The sequence below is a fragment of the Esox lucius genome, chromosome 16 (assembly GCF_011004845.1).
Source record: "Esox lucius isolate fEsoLuc1 chromosome 16, fEsoLuc1.pri, whole genome shotgun sequence".
Classification (NCBI taxonomy): domain Eukaryota; kingdom Metazoa; phylum Chordata; class Actinopteri; order Esociformes; family Esocidae; genus Esox; species Esox lucius.
In genome coordinates this window covers 15,453,680-15,466,224 of record NC_047584.1, presented here as the reverse complement: position 1 = coordinate 15,466,224, position 12,545 = coordinate 15,453,680, and the positions used below count along the sequence as shown (strand labels likewise).

Sequence of the window (12,545 nt, the reverse complement as noted above, 5' to 3'; positions counted from 1 at the left end):
GATCAATACTGGTAAAAAAAAACATGGTAAACAACAAACAAAACAACTCTGACAGGCCTGATACCCCCTCAATAAATATAGGAGATCAAAACAGTAATACCATGACTGATGACATTATTGCTCTTCCTTGGCTTTCCCTGTATTCATTGAGTTAGGATCAGGTCAGGCAAAAGAATCAGTAAGCTGTTGAATTTCCCTGTATTCGCCAAGCAACCATTTGGGACTAACCCTTTACATTTTAAAATGTTAGTGAAAATTACAGGATGGTTTGTTTTTTACCTGAAATGCAAAACTGGATAACAGAAATGGATAACAGATGATGAGATGTTGAGATATTTGAAAGACATCTTTCTCTTCTTCCTTTCCTCACCAGCCACCACAGCTGAGAATGTGTTTTCCATGCTCACTCAGATCCCAGCAGGACCACATTGATAATTATATAGATAATTATAGATAATACATACACAGATGTCTCACTTTTTGTTAAAGTGCAAACAGCTTTTGACTGAGTGAATGCACTTGGTAGCGAACACAATACTAAATGGGGTTTTTTGTCAGCAGGAGGTGTCGACATTTAATTTTTTCAAAGCTGAGATAGGATCATATTTGTAAAACTATTACACTGTAATTACACTGTAACTATAACACTGTAACTGTTTTAAAGATTGCACATAATCTAAACCAAGACACACACATAGTCATTGCTTCTATACTGATAGATTTACAAACTACCTATCTATATATCAAGTCAGTTGGTAAGCCTGCTAAATAAACTTGTCCTTAATATTCTGTTCATTTGGATTATATTTTAGCCCTGCAAGGAAATGCGGAGATAAAATAAATAGTAAACAAACAAAATTATTTTTGACCAAACTCAAACGTAAGCAGAGTAACCATAACAACACACTTTTTTTGCAACATTTATAAATAGTTCAAATGTCATGTACTTTCCTAACCAGATCCTGATCTACAGGTGCTGGTCATATAATTAGAATATCATCAAAAAGTAATTCCATTCAAAAAGTGAATATTATATTATATTCATTCATTACACACAGACTGATATATTTCAAATGTTTATTTCTTTTAATTGTAATGATTAAAACTGACAACTAATGAAAATTCCAAATTCAGTATCTCAGAAAATATTACTTAAGACCAATACAAAAAAAGGATTTTTAGAAATGTTGGCCAACTGAAAAATATGAACATGAAAAGTATGAGCATGTACAGCATTCAAGACTTAGTTGGGGCTCCTTTTGCCTGAATTACTGCAGCAATGCGGCGTGGCATGGAGTCGATCAATCTGTGGCACTGCTCAGGTCTTATGAGAGCCCAGGTTGCTCTGATAGTGGCCTTCAGCTCTTCTGCATTGCGATCTGGCGTATCGCATCTTCCTCTTCACAATACCCCATAGATTTTCTATAGGGTTAAGGTCAGGCGAGTTTGCTGGCAAAATAAGAACAGGGATACCATGGTCCTTAAACCAGGTACTGGTAGCTTTGGCACTGTGTGCAGGTGCCAAGTCCTGTTGGAAAATGAAATCTGCATCTCCATAAAGTTGGTCAGCAGCAGGAAGCATGAAGTGCTCTACAACTTCCTGGTTGACGGCTGAGTTGACCTTGGACCTCAGAAAACACAGTGGACCAACACCAGCAGATGACATGGCACCCCAAACCATCACTGACTGTGGAAACTTTACGCTGGACTTCAAGCAACGTGGATTCTGCGCCTCTCCTCTCTTCCTCCAGACTGTGGGACTTTGATTTCCAAAGGAAATGCAAAATGTACTTTAATCAGAGAACATAACTCAGCAGCAGTCCAGTCCTTTTGGTCTTTAGCCCAGGCAAGACGCTTCTGACGCTGTGTCTTGTTCAAGAGTGGCTTGACACAAGGAATGCGACAGTTGAAACCCATATCTTGCATACGTCTGTGCGTGGTGGTTCTTGAAGCACTGACTCCCGCTGCAGTCCACTCTTTGTGAATCTCCCCCACATTTTTGAATGAGTTTTGTTTCACAATCCTCTCCTACTTACAAAGCATGTAGTGGTCTGTAATTTGTATCAACTGTGAGTGAATCTAAAACAAAAATCCACAAAATCACATTGTATGATTTTTAAATAATTAATTAGCATTTTATTGCATGACATAAGTACTTGATCACCTACCAACCAGTAAGAATTCCGTCTCTCACAGACATGTTCGTTTTTCTTTAAGAAGCCCTCCTGTTCTCCACTCATTGCCTATATTAACTGCACCTGTTTGAACTCGTTACCTGTATAAAAGACACCTGTCCACACATTCAATCAAACAGACTCCAACCTCTCCACAATGGCCAACACCAGAGAGCTGTGTAAGGACATCAAGGATAAAATTGTAGACCTGCACAAGGCTGGGATGGGCTACAGGACAATAGGCAAGCAGCTTGGTGAGAAGGCAACAACTGTTGGCGCAATTATTAGAAAATATAAGAAGTTCAAGATGACAGTCAGTCTCCCTCAGTCTGGGGCTCCAAGCAAGATCTCACCTCGTGGGGCATCAATGATCATGAGGAAGGTGAGGGATCAGCCCAGAACTACATGGCAGGACCTGGTCAATGACCTGAAGAGAGCTGGGACCACAGTCTTAAAGAAAACCATAAGTTACACACTATGCCTTCATGGATTAATATCCTGCAGCACACTCAAGGTCTCCCTGCACAAGCCAGCGCATGTCCAGGCCCATCTGAAGTTTGCCAATGACCATCTGGATGATCCAGAGGAGGAATGGGAGAAGGCCATGTGGTCTGATGAGACAAAAATAGAGCTTTTTGGTCTGAACTCCACTGGAGTTTAGACCATCATTCTTTGGGGATGCTTTTCTGCAAAGGGGACAGGACGACTGCACCGTATTGAGGGGAGGGTGGATGGGGCCATGTATTGCGAGATCTTGGCCAACAACCTCCTTCCCTCAGTAAGAGCATTGAAGATGGGTCGTGGCTGGGTCTTCCAGCATGACAACGACCCGAAAAACACACAGCCAGGGCAACTAAGTAGTGGCCCCGTAAGAAGCATCTCAAGGTCCTGGAGTGGCCTAGCCAGTCTCCAGACCTGAACCCAATAGAAAATCTTTGGAGGGAGCTGAAAGTCTGTATTGCCCAGCAACAGCCCTGAAACCTGAATGGTCTGGAGAAGGTCTGTATGGAGGAGAACTACAGGAAACATATGATCTCTGTAATTGCAAACAAAGGTTTCTGTACCAAATATTAAGTTTTGCTTTTCTGATGTATCAAATACTTATGTCATGCAATAAAATGCAAATTAATTACTTCAAAATCATACAATGTGATTTTCTGGATTTTTGTTTTAGATTCCGTCACTCACAGTTGAAGAGTACCTATGATAAGAATTACAGACTTCTACATGCTTTTTAAGTGGGAAAACCTGCAAAATCAGCAGTGTATCAAATACTTGTTCTCCCCACTGTATATACATAAAGTTAGATACACATCTTAGCTCTTGGGCAGAACAGATATTATATTAATCCAACCTAAACATACATTGACTTTAGTAACCACAGTAACACACGTGTTTCTTTTACTAAACAAATTCAATTTCAAACACATTTCCAGCCAGATCCACAAACCCAACGGGAAGTAGGGGTGCTGTTGTGCTGCAGCTATCCCTGTATTAGCCTCAGGAACACCACCCACCAATGAGTAGGCCTACTCATTGGCTGTCTGTCAGATGTGTATTACAGAGGCTGACAGGCAGGCGTCCATATATTTCTTAGCTCATTTATAGTAAGCTTTTTAAATATTTCTCATAGGTTAATTAATTGTATTATTTTGAATACTCACTCAAACATGATTAAGTTTTGTACTTCTAAGGATTTTAATGCATTTAATAGCTCAAAACCTCTAATTAAACAAGTACCAATACTACTGCTTCTACTGATATTACTGTTCTTAATACTACTATAACTATCAGCACTAGAAATAGTCATTCTGTTAGTACCACTGCTTCTGCCAAAACTTTTAATTTCTTGTAACACTTCAAAAGCATTTAATAATTATATCTAAAACTAAAATATTTTGAATTTGTCTTTGAGAAATTCTCTAAATTCCAACTTTTGTAAATTTTATCATCAATAATGCTTAAAAGAAATGCCAGCGCCACAGTTTTCCCTGGAAAATTACCATCTAGCTTTTTTGTTCTTGTGCAGTTTCTAAAGCTATCTAATGCCACTCTAAAGACAATGGAAAAAGAGAAAACTCCTTTCAAAGGCTTGGCAAACATAAAATATATTTTGTGCAAACATAATATTGTGCATAGCTGATTATAAGACTGCATTTCTATTTTTTTTGTCTTATGCCTTGCCTTTATTTCACCACTGTAGGGTTCAAGTTTCCTTAAATGATCTCCTTTTCTCTGCCTGAAATAAATGTAACTTAGAAAAACAGACATGGGATATGTATTCTCATAACACGTACCTGTATGAACACAGCAGCATGTGTATCCAAGTACTATGCATGTTTTTTAGTAACATACAACCATGATAGGTTATGATTGACATCACTGCGTGCTAACCTATGGTTGGAAAGGTATGGAAACCTCATAAACTCCATCTATCTCCGTCTCCCTGGTCTCTGCCATAGCAGAGCACCCCTTATCCCTTCATTAAAGAACCCATGCAAAGACCAAGCACTTATTGATTCTAAAAGTAATTTCAGAGGAAATGCAAGCAATGCAGAGTCAGGAAAAAAGGCATTTTGGATGGGCAGTATGGGGTCGAGAGGTGATGATGATGACAATATACAGAATTGTATTAAAGGTGTAGAGATTCATAAGGCTGAGTTCATTACACAGGCTTCTCATTGAACTGTTTACATAAACCACTTAGGTGATATTATCAAAAGCAAAGAGGTGTGCCCTCCAGTGGCCAAAATAAAACAATAAAAAAAGTACAACAGTAGTAAGTTCTTCAAAATATATTTATTTATATGAAAATGTATTTTACAATTGAGATTTTTGTTAAACAACTATGGTGGTAATTATCAATACAATGCAAACACTATATTGAGTTGAGTAGAAGTGAACTAAATGAAATTAAATATTTATGTAGAAACAAATATAGAACCGAATACATGTCTAACATATGTTGTAAGGCTTCAAGACAATAACAAACGATACAATAGACAAAGATACAACAAAATAATTGCAAAAACTTAAATATTTATAATATATTGGTATACTCTGAAACAGTCTGATGTTAAAGTCAGCCCTGTTACAGGGTATGTTAAAAGAATAGCTAGCTATATGGCAGGGGTTGATATATACTGTACACCTTTCCCTTTCTTTTATATCAACATTGATACAAGAAACGTTCAGCATTTCATTATCAACAAGGTAGGCACATTTGAAAGCTTGACACCCATTAGATTATATTTCGGCTGGATGAAGGAAAACACAGGAGAAAATTGAGAAATACAATTCAAAAGCAAAGCAAAATGTGAATACACCCAATACTTTTCATAAGCTCCCTTTACTATGTGTAATGTCCACAGCCTTTTTGAACTGAGAGTAAGTACAGTTTGGCAGCAGAGTCGCGTGGCCATTTTGATTCCACCTTAGAGCCTTATGAGGGAGACAAGACAGGATTTAAAGGAATGACAGAAGACTTTAGTGTCAGGGATGCTTTGCAATGAGTGGACCTGCCATGTTACTGCCATCAATCAACTGCCATGGAACTCAATACAAAGTTCAAGTTAAGTATGCCGGGTCATCAAGTTCTACTTCCAGTCCCATGTCTAAAGTAATATGATTAAAAATGTTAATTGTAAGAGGAATTCTAGCTCTCTTATAGATGCAGTATTAAGAGCCAGATTATTCCACAGTAAAAAAAGAAACACCAAAACAAGTTAGTGAATGGCTCAGTGAAATTCAGATAACAGCAAATTTAATGTTTACCAAAACAAAAGCAAAGAAAAAAGGGATTGAATACAATTGATATATCATTATCAACTATATCAGATTATTTTCAAATTGTAATGACTTTTGGATACCAATAGCATTACATGGGGTATAATCTGAAAATGCATGCCTTGCATGGTAAATCATACTGTACATGTTTCGGTAGGCATGGTTCTAGCCTATTCTCCAACAAATGCAGACATTTCAATGAAATACATCACCTTTTCCTCAGAAAGTATATTTATACACTGCTTCATTCATTCCCGAGAACAAGCTAAGACTCAAAAACAACAATACAAAAAACATGCACAAAAACAGCATAGACAGTCACGTTTATCAGTCGTAAACAAGGGTGTATTTACATAGTCTTACATAAGATCTTACTACAAGAATATAGATGACATTTCTGTATTTAGATTCCATACATAAATGTAGCCTTTGATTACTATTTTCAATCTCTGTTTACAATATCTGTTGTTTTCCCACAAGAGAAAACCTGAATGGTGTTGTTTCACTAATCACACAAAAAACCAAATCACAAAATCAAAAATGCATGCGGCCTGCTTCATTACTTTGGGAATTGGTTATGACCACAAAAAGCCATGTATTGCTTCCGTAATAACACAAGACAAATGCTCCCGTGAGAATTCATACTTCATTGTTATCACTGAAGGCAACAAAACAGATAGATGAGAGATACTGCTTCCACAGTAACTAAAACAAAGACATCAACAACGAAAACAGGCACAGCATTAATACAAAGAAAACCATTTAAAATTGCCACTTTTTGTTCTGTTAATGTCAGAAGCGACGCGGGTAATCACCTGCAAACCCGCATATGAGACGATGGAGGGTGTGGTCGACCACCCATGCTGATGAAAATGTGCTTCTCTTCATGACCCTCACGAAGGCATCTTGCAGGGCAAAGTGTTGTCTATGAAAGCATAGACAACACTTTGCCATTTTGACCTTGCATGCAACGCACCGCATGTTTAGAAGTCGCAATAGTTGGTTTGGTTGTGCTCCGTAAAGCACATGGCTCCGTTGACAAGGGGCGGTAAGGAGAATGGTCCATTGGTGCCTACGATGCTTGAGATCTGTTTTGGGAAAAAGTATCGCAATGAGACAGCATCAGATCCCTGTCTTGTTTCATGAAGTAACAATTACTGACTACTGACATGATTAATAACAGTAGGGCCCTGAGTTGTCCTAACCCTGTGACTTGATCAAATATCCTAGTTAATTAATTGGTGAGAAAAGGGGAGCGGCGTGAGGTTAGTGTACCTGTGTCTGTCCCACTCCATTGCATCCAGCCAGGTACTGCTGCATGGCCTCTAGGCCCTCGGGGATGGTGATGTTGGCCTCAAGCGGACCAGACGGGGAGGTGATGCCGGGGTTGTCCTGCATGACGGCTGACGTCCCTACCACCGGCTCACTAAGGCCCCACTGGAAGTAACAGGATCCCTTGGGAGGACTCCGGTCCTGGGGGTCCACTATTCTCCTCTGGCACACAGACAACGGGTGGGCCAGCCTGGCGCCGTCCACTTGGCTGTTCCCGTTGGGGAGGGGTGGCGGGAGGTTCTCGAACATGCAGCTGCTGGAGGGAGTAAGATGGCCGTTGGCCAATCCCCCCTGCTGGGGCTGATGGTGAAGTCCGTTGGTGCTGAGCGACCAAAGGCCTGTGAGAGGGACTCTTTGGGTCTCTGTCGCTTGACTCAGGCAGTCTGGGATGAATGTGTGTCCATTCTGCATAAGCTCGTTCCGCATTGTGCTGGTGGGGGGTGGCAGCTGCTGTTGCTGCTCGTTCAGGGGCCACTGTTGCTCACTTTGGACTTTCAGTGACTGAAACGATGCAGTGGTTCCCTGCAGGCAAACCTTTCGCTGGTGATTGGATGGATTGAGATGGACGGATTCATTCTGACCCGTGACATATTCGTTACCGGGAACCACGGACGCCCAAGCATCGACCAGACTGGGTGCGACATGGTTGGACGGTGGAACGGAGAACTGCTGTGGTCCATTCAGAGACATAGCTGGAAAGCCGTTGTGAGGGAAATGCTGAGGAGATGAATGGTTTGAGTGGACCTGGCCAGTCTCACCCTGAGGGCTTCCCATGTGTTTGTTTGGTGCCTGAGCACAGGATCCAGCCGTGTGGTTGCCAAAAGACCCGTTCTGGCCTGAGCTTTCTGGGATACGGAGCTCAGGGAGCACCAGGGATGGGGTGAAGATGTCATTGAGCTGTAGTCGCTGCAGGGGGGGGATGTTCACGTCCGTTTCCAGGATTTGGGGGCGGAAGTGGGAGAGCCTCTGGGAGCCGTTCAACAATTGTTGTGCCCCTTGCTGTTTCTGTCCTGCCGAAACAACCGGGCCATTGTCTACTACCTGACCGTGGCTCAGACCATTTAGACAATTCACCGGCGAGACATTATCGACAAAGCTGTGATTTACATGCAACCCAGGCTTGCACGGTCCAACCCCTGTAGCGCTCAGCGGTTCTGTGAATGTTCCCACACCGCTGTTGTTGTTAACCTGCACCCCTGTAAACAGGTTAGAGTTAGAGTTTTTGACCATGGTGGAGCAGTTGAGCTGGTTACAGCTGCCCTCGCTGCTTTCTTTGAACAATGCGTCCTCCACATAAGACAAAATATCGTTGGTCATGATGTCATCCAGCTCCCCATTCACGGTCAGGTTGGTGTCCTGGCTCAGCCTGAGGAGGGCGCTCTCCCACTCCATCAACTCTGCTGTGTCCACGTCCAGCTCCTGCAGCGCAGCACACAGTTCCCCGTCGCGCTCCATCTTCTCCAGGGCATCGATTATGGCCACCACTGCCTCCTCCTGCTTCCCCAACCTTGGGTCGTCGCCATTATTGTCCCTGCTGGGTTCCACGCTACTCTGCCAGGAGTTGGAGGCCACGTTGGTCAGTGCTCGGCTGTCCATGAATGCCCGGTCTATTGGAAGTTGAGGCTCCTGGGGCTGGATGTAGATGGACTCATCCTGCTTCAGTAAGGAGCCCAGCAGAGACTGGGGGTCCAGAGATTCTACTTTGCGGATTTTCGGGGGATTTGTTTGGAACTCGGTGGCGTCCAGGGTGGGGCCCGTCTCATACAGCAGGGCCTCCCCAGTGGCAAAGGTGAAGGGCAGCTGCAATCTCCTCTGTCGTAGATGCTCCTCCCCCTCGGAATTACTGGAGAGGCAGACAGTCATTTCATTAATAAACAATGGTTTATTTTGAGACGCAGCAAAATTATGATATAGACAGTATGAAGACTGAATTACACTCACCTAAAGGATTATTAGGAACACCATACTACCATGTTTGACCCCCTTTCGCCTTCAGAACTGCCTTAATTCTACGTGGCATTGATTCAACAAGGTGCTGAAAGCATTCTTTAGAAATGTTGGCCCATATTGTTAGGATAGCATCTTGCAGTTGATGGAGATTTGTGGGATGCACATCCAGGACACGAAGCTCCCGTTCCACCACATCCCAAAGATGCTCTATTGGGTTGAGATCTGGTGACTGTGGGGGCCATTTCAGTACAGTGAACTCATTGTCATGTTCAAGAAACCAATTTGAAATTATTTGAGCTTTGTGACATGGTGTATTATCCTGCTAGAAGTAGCCATCAGAGGATGGGTACATGGTGGTCATAAAGAGATGGACATGTTCAGAAACAATGCTCTGGTAGGCCGTGGCATTTAAACGATGCCCAATTGGCACTAAGGGGCCTAAAGTGTGCCAAGAAAACATCCCCCACACCATTACACCACCACCACCAGCCTGCACAGTGGTAACAAGGCATGATGGATCCATGTTCTCATTCTGTTTACGCCAAATTCTGACTCTACCATCTGAATGTCTCAACAGAAATCGAGACTCATCAGACCAGGCAACATTCTTCCAGTCTTCAACTGTCCAATTTTGGTGAGCTTGGGCAAATTGTAGCCTCTTTTTCCTATTTAAGTGGAGATGAGTGGTACATGGTGGGGTCTTCTGCTGTTGTAGCCCATCTGCCTCAAGGTTGTGCATGTTGTGGCTTCATAAATGCTTTGCTGCATACCTCGGTTGTGACGAGTGGTTATTTCAGTCAAAGTTGCTCTTCTATCAGCTTGAATCAGTCGGCCCAATCTCCTCTGACCTCTAGCATCAACAAGGCATTTTCGCCCACAGGACTGCCGCATACTGGATTTTTTTCCCTTTTCACACCATTCTTTGTAAACCCTAGAAATGGTTGTGTGTGAAAATCCCAGTAACTGAGCAGATTGTGAAATACTCAGACCAGCCCATCTGGCACCAACAACCATGCCACGCTCAAAATTGCTTAAATCACCTTTCTTTCCCATTCTGACATTCAGTTTGGAGTTCAGGAGATTGTCTTGACCAGGACCACACCCCTAAATGCATTGAAGCAACTGCCATGTGATTGGTTGATTAGATAATTGCATTAATGAGAAATTGAACAGGTATTCCTAATAATCCTTTAAGTGAGTGTATATTCAACACTACTGTTGTTTGCTCCTTGGGGTTTAAGGCCGGGTGTTTTGTAAAAGCACTTTGTGACAACTGCTGATGTAAAAAGGGCTTTATAAATAAATGTGATTGATTGATTGATTGAGATGTCAGTAACTCACACTAAAGCTCTTTGGCGTGCAATGATGAAGTCTGGCCTTCCTCCTTTGTAGACAAGCCGTGCGTTGGCCTGAACCCAGACCCAGCACCCAGTCTTCTGAAGCAGTCGGAATGTGGTCAGACCACTCTCTCCTGTCTTAATCACTGAAAGAAGAGCATTGACATAATTACATAAGCACACAAAATGGTGTTATCATAAACTATGAAGAGAATGTAGACTTACTTCTGACATGGTTATCGGCACAGTACATCATATCAGCTGCATGGATGAACTGATAACCAGAGCCTCGCATACACAACTCAAACTCGGAGTATCCCAGGACAACCTTCCCTCTGTGGAGAAGTGATAAGATAGCACACACACATTAGCACTGGTGAAAATTACAGCACATAACACAACATTCATCTGTGAGGTACTTTCTCTAAAAAAAAATTGATTTACTGTAGTGTTGAATATATAGAACATACAATAAACGGTTCACACTAATATAACCACAATTTGCAACCCTACCAGTCAGTTTCAGGGTGTTGAATGTCTATAAAGTAGAGGTACGACTGGACATTCTTTGAGACTGAGTGAGATGACATCGAGTCTGTAACATCCTGGACAGTGGACTATCAAATGCTGCAATTAATAATTTCATTACTCTCACCCTTGACGACCGGGTACGCAATCATTATTTCAACCACTTTGGAGTTACCTGGCATCGACGCCCGTAGGGGTGAAGTCAAGTTTATGTTTGGTCTGGAAGATGATTGTCTTGGTCCTGATCTCCAAAATGGACGGGGTCTGGACAGGGGTGGCAATAGTGAACAGGGCCAGCTTAGGCTGGCTGTGGGTACCGTCTTCGGCCAGCATGCTCTGGCCGTGGAGGAACTTTAGACGACCCTGGAAGTTCAGGGCCTGGATATGATGACAACAAAGGGTCAGACTCCTAGTGATTACATAAAAACATCCACCACTGATTTATAAGATCGTATTCATCACCTGTGATGGCGTGTGTCCTCTTGACAATACAGTATATGGGGAACTTTTTGGTAACAATAGAAAGTGGGTGTTTCCCAAAAGATGAGTGACTCACCAGGAAGCCAGAGGAGTTGTCCAGGAGGCAGCGGAAGCGACACACAAAGTTCCTTTCCAGGAAAGACGAGTTCTCTGGGGGAAGCTGCTCAGGGTTGTAGGTTACAATGTTCCTTGTGATGTCACTGCTGCTTGCCATGCCTGAATACAAAAATGGTATCTTAAAATGAGAGCTTATCAACAACACGGGACAAACCTTAAAATATTCAATTTTATTTTAGTCATATAGCAGATGCTCTTATCCAGAGTGAATTACAGTTAGTGCATTCATCTTGAATGCCCTAACGAAGTGAGAAACCACATTTCACTTGTGCAGTAAGTACATTTTTAGCAAAGTCAGTGCTAGTAATGAAAAGACACATTTATGTATTCAAAACATGACATTTTGAGGGGGTGTCAGAGTGAGATGTCTTATTTAAGACTCTTTGAAGTTGGGCAGATGGGTGCCACTAAGAGCATCTGCTCTGGATAAGAGCGTCTGCTAAATGACTTATATGTAATTGTGCGCACCTAGCTAGAACACGTTCTCATTGATATCAAACCATGACTTAAGTATCCACTGAAAAAACGATCTAAACTGCCAACAACCCGTTCCCTCCACATCACTCACTGTCTCCTCCTTGCTCTGGGTCAAAGGGTTGAGGGTTGAGGGCAAAGTGAAGCTGTCGTCTGAACATGGCTCTGTCGTCCGTGTGGATCAGCTCAAACACACTCTGGTGGACCACGTCTGACTGCAGACAAAAACAAAAAGGTCAAATACAATGACTATGAATCTGTTAAGGTCACAGCTAGTTTATGGTGGGGCTGTAGCCTCCATGATTAAGGAATACATAAATCCTAATGGTGTCTATAGCCCACACACAGGGCCCATAATGACACTAAT

The 12,545-nt window shown here is 42.4% G+C and overlaps 1 protein-coding gene across 1 annotated transcript in view; it reads right to left on the bottom strand.

Moving 5' to 3' along the window:
• Positions 1 to 4,961: 4,961 nt before the first annotated feature.
• LOC105006159 (aryl hydrocarbon receptor) overlaps positions 4,962 to 12,545 on the bottom strand; it is a 32,919-nt gene continuing 25,335 nt past the window's right edge. The window contains exons 5-11 of the mRNA XM_010864530.4: positions 12,273 to 12,393; positions 11,664 to 11,803; positions 11,283 to 11,485; positions 10,805 to 10,914; positions 10,584 to 10,725; positions 7,236 to 9,135; positions 4,962 to 7,048 (exon numbers count right to left, since the gene is read on the bottom strand). Of these exons, the coding sequence (XP_010862832.2) occupies positions 6,944 to 7,048; positions 7,236 to 9,135; positions 10,584 to 10,725; positions 10,805 to 10,914; positions 11,283 to 11,485; positions 11,664 to 11,803; positions 12,273 to 12,393 (2,721 nt within the window). The 3' untranslated portion in view covers positions 4,962 to 6,943. The remainder of the gene's footprint in view (positions 7,049 to 7,235; positions 9,136 to 10,583; positions 10,726 to 10,804; positions 10,915 to 11,282; positions 11,486 to 11,663; positions 11,804 to 12,272; positions 12,394 to 12,545) is intronic.